Source organism: Excalfactoria chinensis, chromosome 14 (genome assembly GCF_039878825.1).
Source record: "Excalfactoria chinensis isolate bCotChi1 chromosome 14, bCotChi1.hap2, whole genome shotgun sequence".
Classification (NCBI taxonomy): domain Eukaryota; kingdom Metazoa; phylum Chordata; class Aves; order Galliformes; family Phasianidae; genus Excalfactoria; species Excalfactoria chinensis.
The window spans coordinates 13,512,789-13,533,722 of record NC_092838.1 but is presented as its reverse complement, the minus strand read 5'-3'; the positions used below and the strand labels follow the sequence as shown (position 1 = coordinate 13,533,722).

At 37.1% G+C, this 20,934-nt stretch overlaps 1 protein-coding gene across 5 annotated transcripts in view; it reads left to right on the top strand.

The window, feature by feature from the left end:
* Positions 1–20,754, top strand: part of PDXDC1 (pyridoxal dependent decarboxylase domain containing 1) — a 31,063-nt gene extending 10,309 nt beyond the window's left edge. For all 5 annotated transcript variants that reach the window (XM_072349524.1, XM_072349525.1, XM_072349526.1 and 2 more), the window contains exons 5-23: positions 258–404; positions 1,486–1,675; positions 3,662–3,730; positions 4,201–4,279; positions 6,077–6,161; positions 6,975–7,023; positions 7,131–7,232; positions 7,353–7,478; positions 9,087–9,137; positions 10,294–10,357; positions 11,551–11,639; positions 12,360–12,465; positions 13,752–13,923; positions 14,503–14,621; positions 15,871–15,992; positions 16,884–16,976; positions 17,059–17,155; positions 17,913–18,017; positions 18,854–20,754. In XM_072349524.1, the coding sequence (XP_072205625.1) occupies positions 258–404; positions 1,486–1,675; positions 3,662–3,730; positions 4,201–4,279; positions 6,077–6,161; positions 6,975–7,023; positions 7,131–7,232; positions 7,353–7,478; positions 9,087–9,137; positions 10,294–10,357; positions 11,551–11,639; positions 12,360–12,465; positions 13,752–13,923; positions 14,503–14,621; positions 15,871–15,992; positions 16,884–16,976; positions 17,059–17,155; positions 17,913–18,017; positions 18,854–19,116 (2,128 nt within the window). In that variant the 3' untranslated portion in view covers positions 19,117–20,754. The remainder of the gene's footprint in view (positions 1–257; positions 405–1,485; positions 1,676–3,661; positions 3,731–4,200; positions 4,280–6,076; positions 6,162–6,974; positions 7,024–7,130; positions 7,233–7,352; positions 7,479–9,086; positions 9,138–10,293; positions 10,358–11,550; positions 11,640–12,359; positions 12,466–13,751; positions 13,924–14,502; positions 14,622–15,870; positions 15,993–16,883; positions 16,977–17,058; positions 17,156–17,912; positions 18,018–18,853) is intronic.
* The last annotated feature ends 180 nt before the right edge of the window (positions 20,755–20,934 follow it).

Genomic DNA, 20,934 nt, shown 5'->3' with positions numbered 1-20,934 from the left:
TTATTTGAATAGCTAAAAAAGAAGCTGAGGTGTTATAAGCAGCTAAACCAAGTGAAGCACGAGTGTTGTCTATACTTGCATTTCACTCTGTTAATGTGCAGAAGTGGGAGGGTGACTGGTATACTTTATTTCTCTCTGATAAATATTTAAAATTCCATGTCAATGAATTCTACCACTATAGAAAAAAATACAAACATATAGTTACTGTAATATTCATAACTAGTATTTAGTTGGCAGTTTCTCTGTTGTGGCTGCAGACTTCAAAATGTTGGTGAACAGGGTCACATGGCTCTACTGGGACATAGTTTAGCTGCCTATATATCAGTTCTGGACAAGGAAAGACTGAGGAAGCTCACAACAAGGATCCTTTCTGATACTACTCTCTGGCTCTGCAGGCTTTTCAGGTGAGTTTCTTTGAAAAACTTACGTATGACTAGGCAGTAGTAATTGTTTAAAAAGTACATGCATTTTCAGCAAAAGAAGCCTCTGTCATAATCTTGCAACTAATCTTTGAAAGGTCTTAAAACACATCTCTCTTTTTCTTTTTTTTTTTTTTTTTTAAGATGCTGAATGACAGGAACAAGTTAGTAATATGGTTGCCATAAAAATCCTGTTACAATGGCTGCCTGTCAAAGTTAAGGACCAAATTACAGTTGCAGACACAAGTGGTTGATAATTTAGTTGAATTCTTGTTTGTTGAGGCATATGTTTGTGAGGTCTGAGGTGCTTTATACCTTTGAAAGATGTATGCAGTAAACTTCTCCTTTACTCGTCCTGGATCTAATTCATTTTTCTTGGCGTGGCAGGCAATACTACAGAAACTGACAATACAGTGAGATCTTTGATAAATTCTTGTTTCATCATTTGGCATAAGTATAATGTTCCACAAGAGAAGAATAATGGAAGTCATCTGTATGGGGCTGTTAGAGTAGGAAGGGACTTGCTGATTAGAAATTCCCTTTTTCTTCCTGAAGCAAAAATAAATAAATATCCCATTTTATCACTCATGATACTGTAGCTCTCAAAGAGTTGTGCCAGTACTGCTGACAGATATGTGTTGTGTGTGCAAGGTGAAATGGTTTTAAAAAAAAAAAAAAAAAAAAAGGCATTTGTGGACAAATACCACTCTTAAATTATTGCAAAATGTACTTATTGCACCAAAAAATACTAAAGGAAAATTCTCATATTTAAGTTGTTCATTAAATTTATGTATCTACTGTTTCCACTGTTGCTGCTTGCTGTAGTTGATGACTGTTGAGGGATTGTCATCAACTGCTTGTACCACATCTTTATTTTGCTTGTTTCTTACTAATCTCAGCCTGTCCCAACAAAATTTCAGTTTCCTTCTACTGTGCTTTATCCTGCTTGGATGGTAGCCATATCTTTTTTTCTTTGTGAACTGTTATACTGGTCAGTGTTACTTCAGTTACTAAACTGGCTATTGGTCTGTGGGGTTTTTTTGATCATACTCAGCTTTCCTTACAGGTATGAAAATGGGTCAGCTTATTATCATGAAGATGATCGTGAAGGTCTGCTAAAAATTTGTCGACTTGTTATTCACACATGCTATGAAGACTATACAGTAGAAGGATTTAATGTGCTATGTACTAAGCAGCCTGTTATATACATTAGTTCTGCAGCTAGAACAGGCTTGGGCCAAGCTCTCTGCAATCAGGTAAAGTAAATCAGGTGGGGCTCCAGTAAAACTTAGTTGTCTTCACATTGCCTATTTGAAATCTAGATTTTAACAAATATACCCACACTTCCTGCAAGAAACTGGTGCTTTTTACTCGGCAGTCTTGTAAATTTGTTGGGACCGGTGAAAGTTTCCTCTAAATCTATGTGTCTGCCTGGGATGTATGCAGGATCTTCTTCGAGATTTTTCCCAGTGCTACTCTACTTTGCTGTGTGAATACACATTTCCCCAGACAAGCTGTGCGGTCTCTGCAGTTCTGCTGTTTCTTCCATGCATTTGATAGCCATTGTCGTATTCCTCGTGAGAAGATTATTCTGTCTCATTTACGCGTTGTCTTTTGAATGTAATAGATTTTTTTACCTTTATAAAATTATTATACATTTCTGAGACTTATTGTTGCGGACATTTTGAACAGTGAAGTCTGGGTGTCAGAGTTCAATTTTGACTCTAGGGGAAGCATAACTTGAGGGGTTTTATGAATTTAATATTCTCCCACAGTAAAAATGGTAGCAAGGTGGAGAAGAGGAGACAGGATTTTCAGATAAGACTGTACTTTGATGCCAATAGAATATCTGTAAGCTAGTAATGTGAGAACATACACTGTGTTAGCATTGCTTTAGTAATTCTGCTTTTCAAAATTATAAAACATAAGCAAAAGTCAACTTAAGTTATTGAATGTTGACTGCAGAGTAATAAAGCTGGTACCAAAGAAGGAAGTAGGCAAAAATAACTTGAGAATTAAGTGGTAAAAGTTATTGTCTTTCCAGGCAAAATGTTGCATGTAGTTATTGATTGAAATTGATGCAAAAAATGCTGCTAGGAACTGGTATTTTGGGAGCATTTTGCTTCTGAGTACAGACCAGAGATTGTTAAGAATACTAGAGCCTCATCTCTTGTTGTTATGGTAACGTGTCCTTGTTAGGTGATCACTCAACTTAAGTGATGCTGTTTCAGCATATGTTGTAATGAAATAGGAAGTATAGCAATGACAGCAGAGCAGCAAGGTCCTAGGCAAGCAGCAAGGGGGATTTGCTCAGATGCAGAGATGCAGTAGCTGTGGGCAGAGAAATAAAGGAAAGAAGCTGCTTACCTTAAGGTTAGAGGTATGCAGGGATCTCCAGCAAGATACCCTCGTCTCCACTGCTAACCCTTCAATGAGGGCTGGTCTTCCAAGTACCTGAACTCCCCTGGGTTGGCTCTGCCTTCCTACCAGGTGCTTAGTGACCACTTCAGTCTGTGACTTAGCATTTCTGCTACAGTTGTAGAGTACACAACACTTTGATTACAACTGAGTAATCAGACACTAATTCTGTTTTTGTGAAGTGGAAGTACAAATTTGTCTGTAACTGTAGTTACCTTAGTTTGCCAAATCTTCTGTACAAAGTGATGAGTATGATTAACTAGATTTCAGTTGTCATCTTCCAGTTTAAAGATTAAAATATGTAAGAGACTTTCATTCTTCCTCTGCCATGTTAATCATAAAAAGTTATCTGAAATTTGCCTCCATAGCAGAAGAGTAACTTCAAACTTAGTAATTAAGCACTATGCTCAAAGTAGGCAGCTTGCTCTCTGCTTTGGGGTGAAGTATCTGTGAAGTTCCCGTGGAATTTGGTCCATCCAAAAAGCAGACGTGCTTGTAGAATGCATTAATTGCAAGGCTGTCCAAGAAAGAAAGGCTTGAGACAGAGCACAGATATCTAATTAGAAATGTTATATGCATTTCAAGTACTAAACAGATGTTGACTGTATGGGGCTGTTTGTTTTAAATTCCCCATATGCTTTCTTTCCTCTGCTAATAATTTAATCATAAATTTCATTAAGATCCTTTACAAGGATGTAATACCCAGCTTTGTATTATCAGGTTTATTCATTTTTTGTCACTAAATATGTGTATTTCTGCAAACATTTGAAATGATTCTCCTGAAGCATATCTGAGTTGCTCAATTTCCATCATTTTTATTGCAGCTGGGGTTACCCCTCTCTTGCATGTGCCGTGTGCCTTGTAACACTATGTTTGGATCTCAGCATCAGATGGTGAGTTTATCTTCCCTAAGAATTTTTTTCAATTAATAAGCTTGTTCCTAAGAACTTTATTGACATTCACTTGATTTTTCAGCCTCTTGGTCTGCCATAAACAAAATTTTCTAAAATGCTTATGTGTTGGCCTGGTAATTTGTTACGGTTTTTTTGTTGGTGTTGTTGTTGTTTTTTATACATAGTGATATATATTTTAGTCCAAGATTTCTAGAATATGCATTGTAGAAGGTATGCTTCCAAAGTCCACCATGTGTTTAAGGTTGTATTTTTCACAAAAGCTTTTTTGACCTTTGTTTTTTTAACCTTTTGAGAAGAAACTGCAAGTCACAAATGAAAACATCGAGAACACCTTTCATAACTTTAGTATGCTGTCCCTTTTCACTTTTAACATACTTTTCCAGTTCAGTAAAAACAAATCTCTATTGTTTGATACACATGCTCATATGTCTTTTTCTTATTGGTAACAGGATGTTGCTTTGTTGGACAGATTGATTAAAGATGATGTTGAGTGCGGAAAACTGCCTTTGTTGCTTGTGGCTAATGCTGGTAAGTGCTTGTAATCGAGTTATCTAGATTTACCTGTGATAGAGGCTGCTGCCTCTGGAAGGAGGGGAATGAACAAAAACAGTGGCAGCAATCTAAGGAGAAAACTTATTTTACTAAATATGAATAATATTGGAATACAAGATGACACAATATGATACAATATAATTGCAACTACTAAATCAAACAAGACAGAGAAAGAGAGAGAGAGAAAAAGAGTCCCCGAGAACCGGGGGGCCTACTGTGATCTCTAGGCGACAGGCTGGAACGTTGCTGATAGAGGCAGAAGGCAGGGATGGAGCGCTCCAAAGCGATAGAGCGAAAAGAAGGACGTTCCAGCCTGAGAGCGAGATTATATATGTGTCCTCCTCCTCTGGTGATTCGTCTCTGGTCATGTCGTCCCCTGGGATATGTAGTTCTCCTCCAAGAGCTGAGTACTCGGGATGCTGCCATTCCACAGAACTGGAGCATGAACCTTCCACACTTCCGCATGCCCTCTGTTACACTTCCGCATGCCCTCTGTTACACTTCCGCATGCCCTCTGTTACACTTCCGCATGCCCTCTGTTACACTTCCGCATGCCCTCTGTTACACTTCCGCATGCCCTCTGTTACACTTCCGCATGCCCTCTGTTACACTTCCGCATGCCCTCTGTTACACTTCCGCATGCCCTCTGTTACACTTCCGCATGCCCTCTGTTACACTTCCGCATGCCCTCTGTTACACTTCCGCATGCCCTCTGTTACACTTCCGCATGCCCTCTGTTACACTTCCGCATGCCCTCTGTTACACTTCCGCATGCCCTCTGTTACACTTCCGCATGCCCTCTGTTACACTTCCGCATGCCCTCTGTTACACTTCCGCATGCCCTCTGTTACACTTCCGCATGCCCTCTGTTACACTTCCGCATGCCCTCTGTTACACTTTCTTATACCACCAAAACAGTTTGCCACTATTTGTACCCTCAGTTAATGATTCATACTGCACATGATGTCATGATGTAGAATATTGACAGCAACAGCACAAAACCATGACAGTGCTGTGGACAGACAATAACAAAAAAGGCAGGCTGTTTCATGAGTATATGTAAAATCCAAAATAAAAATTCCTTGTCTTAAATGGCTTAGTGGCTGCATGTCAAGAAATATCAGGAAGTATCTTAATGACCACGCATTTGTCTGTCTAGAGGGAGTTTTATTTACCTAATTCAAAATTGGATTGTGCTGCTACAGTTCTGTTTACATCAGATGGTGCGCTAATATAACTAAAACTCATCTTAATGTGTGCAGATCTTGTTGAAAGTCAATTTCATGTTAACATGTCATAATCTTTGATAGATGTGCCATCAACTTTACTTTAAAAATCTGCTCTTTTCTGTGGTTAATTAAACAAAATTGATCATAAGGAAGTGGCTTACTTGCTTTGGACTTAAATATACATATAAGACAATCTTGGCTTCCGTTTTTCCAGTTGAAGTCACACCTTGAAAAAGAAATACCTTGAAAATATTAAATATTAATATTTAAAAAAAAAACCAAAAAAAAAACTTATGGGTGCCTGTGTAATTTAGTCTTTGGAGTATTTCTAGCATGCACTGGCAAACAAAGGTAGCGTCTTCAATTTTATCCAAAATGCTAATTGTACGTATGCCACAGTGATATGAATATTGTGTAATTGACTGTTCTTAAATGTCTTATTTCCTACTCTTGTTTGTGACTTTTCTGGCAACAGTACAAGAGGTCCTTTTATGTAGAGTCCACGCTTACCCTTTGTTGTTTCACTTTTTCCTTTTCAACAAAGGAACACCAGGTGCTGGGCACACAGATAAACTTGGGCGGCTGAAGGAACTTTGTGAGCAGTATAATATGTGGCTCCATGTAGAAGGGTATGAAACTTGAGATGTATATTTATGAACTATGTTCATGTAAATAATCAATTGATGAACACCACATAATTTTATAGCTAACCAACTAGCAGAAGGCCAAAATGCTGTCTTTATTTTTGCCATATTAAGAATTTAACATGGTTGTAATTTTGTCATTGTATGAGATTGTTTCACAATTACAAGAGTAATTAATTGGAGTGATCACTTCAGCATAGGTTACGGGTTACTTTTACTCAGAAGGTAATCTTATCTGCCCTTGCTTTGAATAACTTGGAATACAAACAAAAGAGAATTTCATAACAATTCAGGGAGACATTTATATAGTGGTTATTGAGAATGAGAAAGGAGGTAGAAGTGTCATTACTTCAATGAATGTTGTCAAGAAGGGTGCCACAAGTGCAATGTGCAGTATAACTGGGAGGAAGTTTAAACCAGGGAGAAAAGACATTGGAATAACTTGGACAATGTTTTTATATTGCTTGAGCATGGAGTAAAGACTCAGTTTCTCTCAGTATTTCATTATGTAGTGTCATTTTTGTATGCCTCTGATTCCAAATTGTTGCCGAATTACAGATAGAATTTTGATTTGAGGGGGTGAATTCCCTGAAGTTTGGTCAGATTTTTAGGACTTCTGGTTTTAGGTTTAGAACCTTGGAATTCCAAGTAGCGACATCTGCATTCATTAAAATTTTATTTATGTGTTCAAACAAAGATGACCTCACTTTTCACACTAATGTGATGTATTTGAACTGAAGATTAAAGCACTCTCTTAATACATGCTTGGTATGTGCTAATACTGCTTTATTTTTCCAGTGTGAATTTGGCAACTTTGGCTTTGGGTTATGTCTCCTCTTCTGTACTGGTATGTTCTACCATATCTGGAAACCTTATAATGCACTTTAGACTTTAAGGTCATGATCAAATCAAAATGCATATGGTTTATATTCTGCTTATTGTAATAAAATTCAGGCGGCCACAAAATGTGACAGCATGACTCTTACTCTTGGTTCCTGGCTGGGTCTGCCAGCTGTACCTGCAGTGACACTCTACAAACATGAGGATCCTTCTTTGGTATGTTCAGCTTTTCAGCCACCACTCGCAAGACGTTGTGACTGTAGTTGCAGTTGCCACTAATCTGGCAATAATTGAGTAACTGAAAAAATGTTAATCAGTTTTTATTTTTCTTCCTAGTCCTTAGCAGCTGGGCTGACATCAAGTCAGCCTGTAGAAAAACTTCGTGCCCTGCCACTGTGGCTATCCTTGCAGTACTTAGGCCATGATGGGATTGTGGAGAGGATAAAGCATGCTTCGCAACTAGTAAGCAGCAGCTTGTTAATACATTGATTGTGGCCTCTTGGCTTCTCTGTTTATGGCCTGGAGAATGTTCTTGAGTACCTTCATGATCTGATTTAACAGTCTGAGCCTCCAAGTAGAAACAAAGCTCAGTAAGCAGCAATAGTACAAGTAATGCCCAGACAGCTATCACAGAACACTGTTATCCTCAGGAGTGTTTTAATTATAAATGTTAATACATCTTTTTTTATCATTATGTTGTGTTGTAGAGGAATCATCTAGAAATACTGTAGTTGTTGGCAGCATAGCTGAAAGCAGAATGGCTATGTTCAAGGGAGGGATGTGCTGTTTATATATTTTTTTAGTTTTTATGTGTAAAATTCTTAATCTTTGTTCTTCCTGAATTGTAAAACTGCATAATCATCCGTCACTCTTCTGTATTAAACATTTTGCTTGAAAACTGCTCAGAGAAAGATGTAATTTTCTTTCTCTATTTAGCATGATACTGATTCTTTCCAGTACTTGAAGGGAGCATTTAAACAGGATGGGGAACAGGATGTTTACACAGGTTGATAGTGACAGGACAAGGGGGAATCGTTTTACAGGAGGTTTAGGTTAGATATTAAGGGGAAGTTTTTCACCCAGAGGGTGGTGACGCCCTGGAACAGGTTGGCCAAGGAGGCTGTGGACACTCCATCCCTGGAGGCATTCAAGGCCAGGCTGGATGTGGCTCTGGACGGCCTGGTCTGCTGGTTGGCAACCCTGCACATAGCAGGGTTTTGGAACTGGATGAGCACTGTGGTCCTTTTGAACCCAGGCCATTCTATTAATTGAAGTAACAGTAAATTTTAAAGCTTAACAAAAAAATCTCAACACATTTCTTCAAATACAATTGCAACTGCACTGTTTTCAAAGTAAGTTCATTACTTAAATTAAATATATATATGTATGTATATGTAGTCCAATACAATATGTGGCAGGAAATGCCTTGTTTGTATACAAAACGTTTGTACCTTAAAAGTATAGCATTTCTTTAAAATTGAGGGAGGGGCCAGAGATCTGTGGGAAGTTGCTATAAAGGTTAGTGAAGAAACTATTGGCATGAAAGACCGGAGTCACAGAATACCATTAGTCATCAAGTTGTGCTGTTTTATGGTTGTTTTTTGTTTGTTTATGGCACCAAAGAGTCATCTTAGCTTTGTAATAGCCTATTCGTAGCCTAAAACCACGCTGTAAGAATGTCCTTTTTTTGGTAATGAAAATAATTTAGAGAGCTATTATAAACAGTTGCTGTTGTAGCAGAACAGTTAATTTTCTCACATCTACACACGGTGCTTTCACTAGTCAGCAGAGCTGTAGTATCCCTAGAATTTTGTCAACAAATACATTAAGACAATGAAAAGCATTTTGAAGCATTTTGTATTGATTGATTGTTTTACTAGAAATAGGAAGCACTTTCCTGTTAAAACTTAAATTTATAAAGAAGAACTGAATGATCTCCCACACTTCACTGGCTTTCATTTGCAAATAGTAATTATGTTGGTGACTACTTAGTTTGTCAGAATAATTTTTGTGTTCTAGAAGTATGTATTCTTGTCCTTATTTTGTTTCCCTTTTGCTGTTCTCTTGTAGAGTCAGAGGTTGCTGGAAAACTTGAAAAACCTGGATTTCATTAGAACTTCGGTACAGTCTGTGTTTGATGCATAGTTTAGTCCTCACCTATTAAAAGATACAGATATTTTTTGACTCAAAAGACATTATCTAAAAATACTATTTAGGATGTAGTAATTACTTTGAAGATGCTTGGAATCTTTTTTTTTATTAAGTTTGAGTATTCAGTGAAATTAGTAGCTTGGTTGGGTGTGACATCTGGATTGTACTTGTTCCTTCACTGTGAACTCTTGCACTCAGGGGAGCTGACATATAGGAATTGTCTCCAGACCTTGATTTAATTTCTGCTTAAAACACCTGTTTTATTTTCTTAGTAATACACTTATGAAACTGATTATAGTTTTATGAAACCTATAATAGTTTTATGGATCTATTTTCCTTAAATCTCCTAGGTACTGACTGCATCTTGTCCACAAGATAATGCTACAAAACCTGGGAAATTACATGTAAAAGTTATCCCAGCTGGCAGTTTTGCAACAGGATTTGTTTTGGAAATTACACCTAATGTAATTCCAAATTCAGTTTTTGTGATATGTTCTGTTTAACGCTTTTTTTTTTTTAGGATCCTTCTGAGTGACAGTAATCCTTTTATTGCATAGTTGTTTTTTCAAGTACTAGTGCCCTTGAGAGCTGAAGTTACTGTGGCCTTTGTCCCTTCTGCCTGAGTGAACCTGGCATTTGTAGATTCTTATGTCTTGAGTTGCTTACAGAGGTTGCCTAGTGTGTTTCTCCTACCCAGAAATGAGAATCAGTTATCTTACTATTATTCCTTCTGGAACTTTCTCGATGTCCCATGATTCTGGAGTGATTTTGAAGAAAATTTTCTTTAAACTTTAATATCCGAGAATACATAAAGCTAAATCAACTTTCTTCAGTGAAATACATTTGTTAGTGAATGTGCATGGTTCTCTTGCTTTATGGTGATTAAAGTTTAGTTATGCATGCTGTAAGTCATGATTTATTTTCCATTCTTTACTGAACTGCTTACTCACATTCCTGAGAAATTCACTTCTATGTCTGAGGTAGTATGAACATTGTTACTATAGTCAGAACAAAATGATTTGCTTTGCTTTCAAGAGTCTAAAAAATTCTTCAGTGGTAATGTTTTTTGTTTTTTTTTTTTTAAACAATTCTTTGAAAATATATTTAGTATTTTATTTTTGTTAAGGTTGAAGATGAACTGAGTTCACCAGTGGTGGTTTTCAAGTTCTTCCAGAAGTATTTAAATAGAGGTGCGTGGTTTGTTGTTGGATTTTTTTTGTTGGTGGTGATGGTGTATTTTTATTTATTTGTTGTTTTTTTTTTTTTTTAATAGATTATTAGGTAAGTTATTACTTGGTAGATTATATATAGCACATATATTCTCTTGTCTAATTTATCCTTAAAATGCATACTTTTACCTAGTGATAAAACCACACAGGTTTTTTTTAGCTAGACTGCAGCGTTCTGTATTTTCATTCAGTCTTGACTGAAATTTGAATATGATTTTGATCATGTGCTGATTATTAATCATCTTCCATAAATTGCAATCTGTATTTGAAGGTACTGATAAGGGAAGATGTTCCAATGGTTTTTGTTGACACTTCCCTGTTTCTTTTAAGTGTTTAGTGGCCAGTTGCAAGCACTTCATTACTTTCTTATATTGCTGTTTTCTGTTGTAGTAGTTTTGAAAATAGCAGAACACTATTAGAACAGGTCTCTAAATACTGCCATGGGTACAGGAGCCACACCACGCATGGCTCAGGGCAGAGAACTCCTTTTTGATGTGCCTTCCCAAAAGAGAATTTTTGTCCTCTCTGCTGCAGCAGAGGGTGTTGTGCTGTTTATATATGCACACATGGAGGGTGGGAAGATTTTGTTTGGGTGAGACAGCTGACTACTAGAGAACTTTACTGGTTTGCTATGAGTTTGATTCTGATTGATTTTGATTTTTTTGTTTGACATCGGGGAAAGGTTTTTGGTTTTTGTCTAATTAGTGGCATTACTTACAAAGGAAACATTCATTTTGAAACACTAAAATGACTTGCTTTTTACAGTGATGCATTTGTTTGAACAGCTTTACATAGGCAGAAGTTGCTCATCTGAAATATAAGGATGTAAAATGTTTGGCTGCCTTCTCTGTATTTTGTGTCCATAATGTTGGGTTTTTTTAATTCGTATTATGTTTGTGTAGTTTAAAACAAAAATAAACTGTTAAAAATGAATTTTAACATGTTAAAACTAAATATCACTGCATGTTATGATAACTGACTTCTGATATTTTTTTTGTTTAATAATTCCTCATTAGTTTACTTCATGCTCAGTACACACTTTAAATGTGTTACGTTACCTAGGAAATGTAATCATCTTTCATATAAACTTCAGGTTGTCTTTTTGTTTAATTAATAAAATATTAATTCACAGAATCTTGTATTTTTGGATTCAGATCAAACACCACATGCTGCACAGACCTCAGCTGTTCAGCAGCCTGTAATAAATAATGAAGGACACATTTATGACACTTTGAATCAGTGGGTAAGAATGGATTATTTTTTTTTTTTTTTTTTTTCTCTTTAGGAAAAAAAAGTAAATGAGAGTTTAATTCTTCCAGGGGTTCATCAGTAATAATAAAACTTCTGGTAGGTGAGCTTAGCAATTATTCCTGATCTGATGTCCTTAGCAAAGTCTGCTGGGCATCTTGGATTATGAAGAAAGATTTGGTCTGAAACTGTTGTTTTCATGCTTATGTTGTTTGTTTTTTTTTTCTTTAACGTGTAATTCTTAATGACGCTATTGCTGAGTCTTAAACATTTGGTAGTGTTTTGTTTTCCTTGGGCTTGTGTAAAAATGTGCAAACTTCAGAATTCTTTTCAGTTGGCAAGGTGATTCACTGACAGTGTTTGTTTAGTAGTATGTAGACAGTCTTTTTTTTTTTTTTTTTCCTAGCTTGTAGTAGAATTATTCTGGGAAAGCTTTGTGCATAGAGCTGAGCACATAGCTGTTCTACAACAATTACATAGTAATCATGGCATACTCAACAATTTTGCAAAGTTTCAGATTTACAGCTTATTTTGAATTTTCATGATTTTATGAATGTCCAGTTTATATCTTGCTATTAGCAAGCTAAAGGGTTTTTTGTTTTTAGTTTTTTTTTTTTTTTTTTTTCCCAGAGGTGATTTTAACAAACACGGAAAACTGTTTAGCAAGTAGTTCTGCTGCACATCTATACACTCTACCTGTGCCTTATCTTTCCAGCTAGGAGAGCAGCTGGCACAGCTGGTTCCTGCCAGTGGGATTGATGTGGTAGAATTAGAAGACGAAGGCACATGTGTGCGTTTCAGCCCATTAATGACTTCTGCAGGTAATATTCACGTTGCTCAGCCACTTGTAAAAATTGAAATTTGCTGTAAAATTGTACATCGGTCTCCTGGTATGAAAGCAGGCATGCTCAAGAAACTTTACTGTATTGTTCTATTATGTTCTATTATTTTCAATAAATTATACTGGCTTAATCATTTCAGGTATGCCTTGGTAGTAGATGCACTAGGGATGACTCAAATACTGTTCGTGGCCTCACTATGTCTGCAAAGATGAATTTTTATCAATTATATTTGTGAACTTGTTAGGAAAAACAAGGAAGATTTGCTCTTTGTTTCTACGAGTCATACAAGAAATACAAAGGATAAATCATCTCAGCCTTTCCTTCTCCCTGCTGCTTATCACAAGAAAAAGATGTCTGATGTTTCTATGCAGGTGATTCTGTACTGAAGCAGTGCTTGTGTTCAAACTGCAACTAACTTAGGTAGAACAAATGTTTTCCAAACTTCTAGGTTATTTATGTATTTACTGATTGTGTGCCCCAGTGGTGCAGTGGTAGAATTGCTGCTTGCAACACCGGAGGCCTGGGGTTCTAATCCCCCCTGTGGTGCAGGGGGTAGAAGTGCCGCTTTGCTACACAGAGTGCTCGCATCCCAGGAGTTGGACTCGATGATCTCTAAGGTCCCTTCCAACTCAGATGATACTGTGATACTGTGTGATACTGTGATGTCAAAGGGAAACAAATCTGCATTTTGGAAACTCCTGAGAATTTGCTCAATCTAGCACAAAATACATAGTTTGTTTAGACTTATCAGCTGCATGGAGCAACTTAGAGAGAACATCAGGATGAGGCGAGCGGTTGCACCTTCTGGCTTTTGTGGGGTGGTTTAGGCTATCAGAATGCATGACATCAACATGAGAGGATCCGTAGTGTACATGGGGAAACTAGATCATACAATAAGATTGCTTGATGATGCTGTGATTTTTACCATTTTTAAAGGAAAACGCAGGAATTAATTTGTTATCTTTTTAGCTACGTTAAAAAGATTTTTTCTGATGGAGGCTACTGATGTAATGAAAAAAAGATATTGTCTTTATTAGTTTGCAATTTTATTTTTAAATTTTATTATCTTATTTTTGTGTAATCCTTAGCTCTGATTGTTTTGATTTATCAGTGCATAGATAAATGAAGATAAGACTTTGATACTTACAGATCAAGGTATTTCAGTAAATTATAATTAACTTTATGGTTTATTTACAGATTATTTAATTCAGGCATCTATGCATGTCCATTCGCTTTCACTGCTTGCTAATACATAGGCTCTTTAGTTTTAGGGACTGAAATGCAAGATGTTGATCAGTTAGTAGACTGCTTAAAAATGAAGATACCAGTATTGACAAGTACACTGCAACTGAGAGAGGAGTTTGCACAAGAAGTGAAAAGAACAGTAGGCCTGTTGTATATTGAAGATCTCAGCTGGCCAGGATTAGGTGTTGTAAGGTATATCTTTCAGCATTTTCCTCCTTGTGTATGGATAGACAGTGCATTATTGGAAAGGAATAAAAGATCTCTTTGGTAGTGATTTGGTTTTGTATTGCTTTGCCCCCACTGAAGTGTTTGAGTGTTTTGCTTTAAATTAAACAAGTTTTTTATATTAGTTATTTGTTTTTAAGCAAATTACAGCAGTATTTTTAATATTGGAGGCAGCATGTTGATCTGTTAAGCACAAATGCAATGCTCCTTAATCATACTAACCATAATATACATTCACATCCTTGACTAACATAGTGAATAAAGCCTTTAAAGTCCTTATTCTGATTGTCTGGTACAGTCTGCTGGGAGGGGTTCTGTCGAATTGAAACACTAGAAGTAATCAATATATTACTTAGAAATCTGTTGTATTCAACTAAGTTTGCATTGGCCAGCCTCCCCCTTGCTCCCATCCCCAGATCTCATAATTTGTAAAGTTGTTTTCAGCTTTTGGTTTGTAAAATACAGAATTTGTAGAAATAAGCTAAATCTGTGGGGTTTATTTATGTACTTTAAAGTGAAATTACTATCTCCTGGCTTGACTTGAAGGTACAACTATCAGAATGATGGGAAGACTGATGACAACAAAGAAAAAGAATTGGAAAAAATTAACACAGAACTTCTTAAAAAATTAAATGAACTGGAGTCAGATCTCACCTTTTCTTTGGGTAAATGCACTTTAAAAAATACTAATAATACAAATTGTGTTGAAGCAAGTAATCTTCCTGGCTGCATTATGGCCTTTCAGCAGGTCATATGTACATAGTTCATTATAATGCAGAATTACACTGCTGTATATGTAGTTAATTTGTAATCAACATCTGTTACTGTTCACCTCATTCCCTATTTCAGTTGATAAATGTTCAGCAGAGCGTGAGCAAGTTGCACTCTTTTCACCAATATATGTGACAGCTAACCTATGAGCAACTAGACCTAAGAGGATTTCTTGCCAGTAAGAATGAAAACTGCAGGTGCTCCTCTCTGTAAACTGAAGCTTGTCAAGTTTTGTATCTAGTGAAGCACAGATCTTGTTCAAAACAGTTCACTGTTTTGTTTAGCTAGATTAAAGCTTCAGGCAACTTTTGCAATAGTTAGTAGCACTACATATGTGTAAAAGTGCTGCACTATAGCTGTAATAATACTAATTTGGTTGGAGACAGCCTTTAAAAATTAAGTACCCCAGGATTTTGGAATCAAGCAATTGGTACAGAATCACACAGAATTATCAAGGTTGGAAAAGACCTAGAAGATCATCTAGTCCAACCATCACCAATACTTCTCAGCTAAATCATATCCCTCAACACAACATCCAAATGTTTCTTGAACACCCCCATGGTCGGTGACTCCACCACCTCCCTGGGCAGTGCATTCCAGTGCCTGACTACCCTTTCTGAGAATTAATATTTCCTAATGTCCAGCTTGAATCTCCCCTGGTGCAGCTTGAAACCATTCCCTCTAGTTCTATCACTGATTACGTGGGAGAAGAGGCCGACCCCCAGCTCACCACAACCTCCCTTCAGGAAGTTATAGAGAGCAATAAGGTCTCCCCTGAGCCTTCTCTACTCCAGGGTGAACAATCCCAGTTCCCTCAGCCGCTCCTCATAAGGCCTGTGCTCCAGACATAGCAAAAAGTAACAAGTTTCAAACACATTCAACACTGATACACAATTCCCTGGCTGTATGAAATACCCACTGTTCTTACTTTGATGTTGCTTTCTTTTGTTTTTGAGGACTCTCAAATCTGAACTTTCATTGTATAGTTTATACCTGTGCAGATATATTGCACTTAATTACTGAAGTGGGCATGTGTTTGTGTGCATATATAAGGCTTTCTAGATTCATAACCATGGGCATAGAATGTATTGTGGTAACACTTCTCAGTGTATAACCAACACTTGATTCTTCCAATGCTCACAGGGCCAGAATTTGGAGGACAGAAGAACTGTATTTATATTGGCATGGTAACTGACGATCTGGATGTGTCAGAGTTAGTTGAAACTATTGCAGCAACAGGCAAAGAAATTGAAGAAAATTCAAGAGTACGTGTTAATAAATCAAAGAGCATCAAAGAGCATTTCAGCATCTCTTGTTTTTCTGTACTAACCTCAGGGTAGTTTTTTTTTTGGGGGGGAGGGGGCTGTGTGTGTTTCTTTGTGTTTGTTGTTTTCTTTTTGTGTTTGTGTTTTTTGTTTTTTGTTTGTTTTCTAAACCTGTTCAACCCCATTCTGCAAGCAATATATCTCTTTGGTACACTGGGTTTTTTAGCTTGCTGTGATGACCAATCCACCTTTTCAGTTTTTCATTTTGTTATTAACATGCAGTCACAAACTGTTGGCATTTTTGGAGGCAGCTCTTGTCACCAGGGACTCTGATGATATTAAGCTATGCAAATTGGCACTTGTGTGTGCCCCGGTGGCGCAGCGGTAGAATTCCTGTCTGCAACACCAGGGGGCCCGGGTTCGAATCCCCCCTGTGGAGCAGGGGGTAGAAGTGCCGCTCTGCTACACAGAGGGCTCGAATCCTGGGAGTTGGACTCGATGATCTCTAAGGTCCCTTCCAACTCGCACAATACTAAGATACTATGATATGATATGATACTTGTTTTAAACATATCAAATCTGTGGCCTTATTTTTCCATCCTTTGGTTCCACAGTAAGCTGTCAGGCCTTTGCAGTATAAAATGTGACTGTCTTCTTGGTGTGTGTGTGTGCATATATATATATATTTTAAAAATCCTATGGTCAGTCTGTATGTCTTTTAATTTACAATAGTAATGAAAGAGTTTTCATAAAATGCAGATTTAAATTAGAAAAAAACAAACAAACAAAAAAACCTGACTCTTCAGTTTACATGCTCAAAGCCTGAATTAATAATACAGTTTCAAACAGACATAATATACATGACAGTAATGCAATATTTGTTTCCATTAGTTGTTGGAAAATATGACTGAAGTTGTTAGAAAAGGGATACAGGAAGCACAACTTCAGCTTCAGAAAGCAAATGAAGAACGACTTCTTGAAGAGGTAAGGCTATGAAATTATGTAACAGCTTGTCATGATGTGGTTACCTTGCTCACCAACCAGTATTTAACTGTGGGCTTTGCAGGGGCTGCTACGACAAATACCTGTAGTAGGTTCTGTGCTGAACTGGTTTTCTCCATTCCAAGCCTCACCAAAAGGAAGAACATTTAATTTAACAGCAGGTAGGACTTAGTGTATCTGCAACCATGTTATGCTGGGTTCTGAATGTTTCTAGTTTTATACTGAAATTGCAACACTTTCTTGTGTTGACTGAGTGACATAATGCACCTTTGGGATGTAAAGGAACATGCTCTTCACTATTTCTGTAACACTTTGGTGAGAAACCCTCACCCCTTGCACAGTTTACATCCTTGCATATTGTATCAAGCTAAAAAAACTTTATTAGATATTGGCAATAGAGGAACAATTACTGACCAGACATGCTGTGAAAGTGTGTATCCTTGAAACAAATGCTATATGTATAACTATATAAGCTAGTGGGGAAGACTTTCTGCTGCATTTGGGATCTTATTCTCAAAGTACTGTCTCAGTGGACCTTGATGGTCCTTAGTGAAGAGAGCAGTAAGGCTTCCTTGGGAATGCTTATACCATATATAACTAGATATCTTTGCAAAGTGAAGTGAATGATGACTTGCAGCTGGGGATGTGTAAAGCCTTGAAGGAAAAATTGAATACTGGGTGTCTACCTTTGTTGTGAAGTGAGTGTGAGGAACTTTATTCATCTCTGTAAGACTCGGCACCTTTGTCCCCAGTTACTCAAAAACCAGCTACAGTTAAGTGGCAGTTTCAGATTAACTAAGGACATGCAGTTTCAGAAACCTGCATTAACAACGAAATTGTTACATTTTATGTGCATGCATATCCTGATAAGGAGAAAACTTGTCTACATTCAACTTGCTGCTTTGTTTTAACATGCAGGTTCACTAGAATCCACAGAATCTATGTATGCATCAAAAGCCCAAGGTACGGGTACTACTCCACCAGCAACTCCTACTTCCAGCCTCACAAAGCAAAGACATTCTGGTAAGTTTCTACTTCCTGATTTTATTTCTAAAACTTGCTGAAATATCCTGGCCTTAGCACCCATCTGACTTGTGTGACACTGGAAGACCTGTGTGATTTTTCCTTCTGTCATAATATCTGGAATGAGATCTGAAGTCCTCCCTAAAAATACGTAGTTTAAACATGGCATAGAATACTACCACAATCAGTTTTCTAAGACATCTTCCCGGGAATGTAAGATTTTTCTTATCCCCCCAAGTGCATGTAAAGCCTGGGATCTTTCTCTGGAATAGTTGGCAGCAGCCCTGCCTATCTCTAGAGGTTGGAACTAGATGATCTTTGAGGTCCCTTTCAGCCCAAGCCATTCTAAGAGTACTGAGGGTGAGCCAATAGTTGTGTTGTGTATTTGAGCACCTGTCTGTTACTACCTAATACTGTGTTGACAAAGTCATTCTAGAGTGAAGAGCTATTAAATCCATGGCATTTTCTGTTTAGATATATTAGTAATTAATGTAGATTTGACTGTCAGGGAAGCCATGGTTCTGCACCCCTTTTTAACTGTGCTGGCCTCTAGCCTGTGATTTTCAGTAAAACTCTCCGCCTTTGGAATGGGTTTCTGAGCTGAATTTTAAGAACTTCTGAGTACACAGAATAAAATAACTGATGCTTCTTGCCTTGTGTACTTATCTGTGTAAGTGGAAGCAAGTATTTATCTTTTTTCCAGTTTGGGTGCAGGTTAGCACCTGAATAAAATCTATTTCTCTGTAGTTTTAAAATTCAGATGCTTTTTTTGAAGCTTACGTTCCATATACTACGTTTTTCATTTGATGCCATCACTGGTACTGTACTCTTCACAGGTCAGAAATTTTTTAAAAGGTCTCTCAGAAATTCTGATGCATACAGTGAGACCAGTTCAGTCAGCCACTGTGATGATCTGGAAAAGATGGATCAGAGACCCCCAACTCTGTCACCTGGCCAAGACCAAAGACCACTGGAGACAGAAAAAACAGAGCTGCCCAAGGAGGTGCCACAGGCAACATATAAAGATACTGAGGACATTCAAAGCAGCGAAACACCAAATGACTGCACAAACATAGAAGAACAAGGAAGTCAAAGATAAAAACTGGATTTAAGACTGTGTGGATGAAGACACATGCCTCAGAGGGCAGGATATTTTAATGATGTGTTTAAAATGTGAACAGTGCCACATGCTAGTACAGGAATAACTACTGTAACTTACTAACTGCACTAATTGCACAAATATAAATTTTCCCCACACAGGAAAGATTTGTCTTACTGTACACTTAGTACAGTTACTTTGATTCTGTACACATTGATGTCAACAAAGTTGTAGTGAGATTTATGAACTGCCTGTCAAAAAAAAGAGGCAGTTACAGTTACTTCAGTCTTGGCAGCAGATGCAAACTCAGCAGCCACGTATAAGATTAAGAATACAGTTTCATCCAATAGTTGTAAATTGCTCTTACGTATATATTTTTACAAAACCGACTTTTTCTTTTTTTTTTTTTAACATTTTTATATTAAAAGTTCAGTTTATCCTCTCCATTAAAACAGCCTAGTCACACTAGTTCAATTTTTGCTTTTCTTTTTATTCTTTTAACACTATTACAAACAACATTGCCAAGTAGCTGTGGTGCAATGAACATTAGGGATGGATGCCTGACTATGTATATAGGAGTCATGCAACTGTACTTTGTTGTCACCCTTTGTTTTGTTTTCCTGCAGCTATATGACTTGACTTGTTCAGCTGAGACCCTGAGTACAGGAAGGTAAAGTAAGTTACTGAGTTGTAAACAGCTCAAAAAGAAATAGTGCCTCTGCATGCCTAAATGGCTTCTTGCTTCTACCACTGAAAAGAATCACCAACACTTTTTTTTCCTTTGCATGACACTGATAACACATGTAGTGTTAACCAGACTTTTCTTGTTATGTATATCTAAGGGTAGTTACAGTAAAGCTTGGAAAAAAAAAAATCCACACTATATTTGTGCTGATTTCAACATTTGCTTTTGAATAACTTCCCTAGGCTAGGAATTGTACAGATTCAATGAAAATATGTAGTTTGTTTACACTACAGCATAAGATCATAGTGTCCAGGGCGACTTAAGGCACAAGTTAAGTTTTGGATGCATTAGAAGCTAGTGTGCACATCTTCTCCCACTGCCCTCAGCTGATTTAGCATAGTTGCTTTGCTGCAAGTTTTCAAAGCCTCTTGTGGAAACAAGATCTTTTGGAAAGCTTGCTCTGTAACAGTGCATCTGATTTTGGAGAAAATCTTTCAATCCCTACAGAGCCAGACACAGAAGTACTATAGATTGGTTTGTTCCTTTTTTCCAAAGGATATCAATTTAATGGCTATAATGGTGGCAGGATTCATTTTGATCTGAAAAATGTTTTTTTTTTTGAATACTAATGTCTTTCAGCTTCTGAATTTGACTTTCAGCATCTGAATCTGTGGGCAAATTTTGCTGCTGGGGTAATGTACGTAAATCAGAGTGCAATTTTTCTAATGTGCAAAAACAGTTAAGCTGACTTGTCTTCCTCAGTGATTTCTTTGGTGCAATGAATAGGTTAATAAGAGTAATTTGTGAGATATAAAGTTATCACCACAATGATAATTTTTTAATGTTTTTATATTTGGAATTGTTAAATCAGTAGTTTTGGTGGAATGAGCTTCATTCTTCAGCTCCTACCTGACTGTTTCAATAAATATTCTTCAAATTATTAGTCCTAAGGTATATTTTTGAATGAAGTTCCTGTAGAAGCTGCAGTAGACTTTATGTATAAGCAACTTCCTTTTACTTTGCATAGAAAATTATTTTCTCAAATCTGTGTTCAAATAGTGACTTTTAGCCTCTGGGTTGCAGCAATGTCATCCGTCTGCATTATAGCAATCTGACCAGCACAGAAGCGTTGA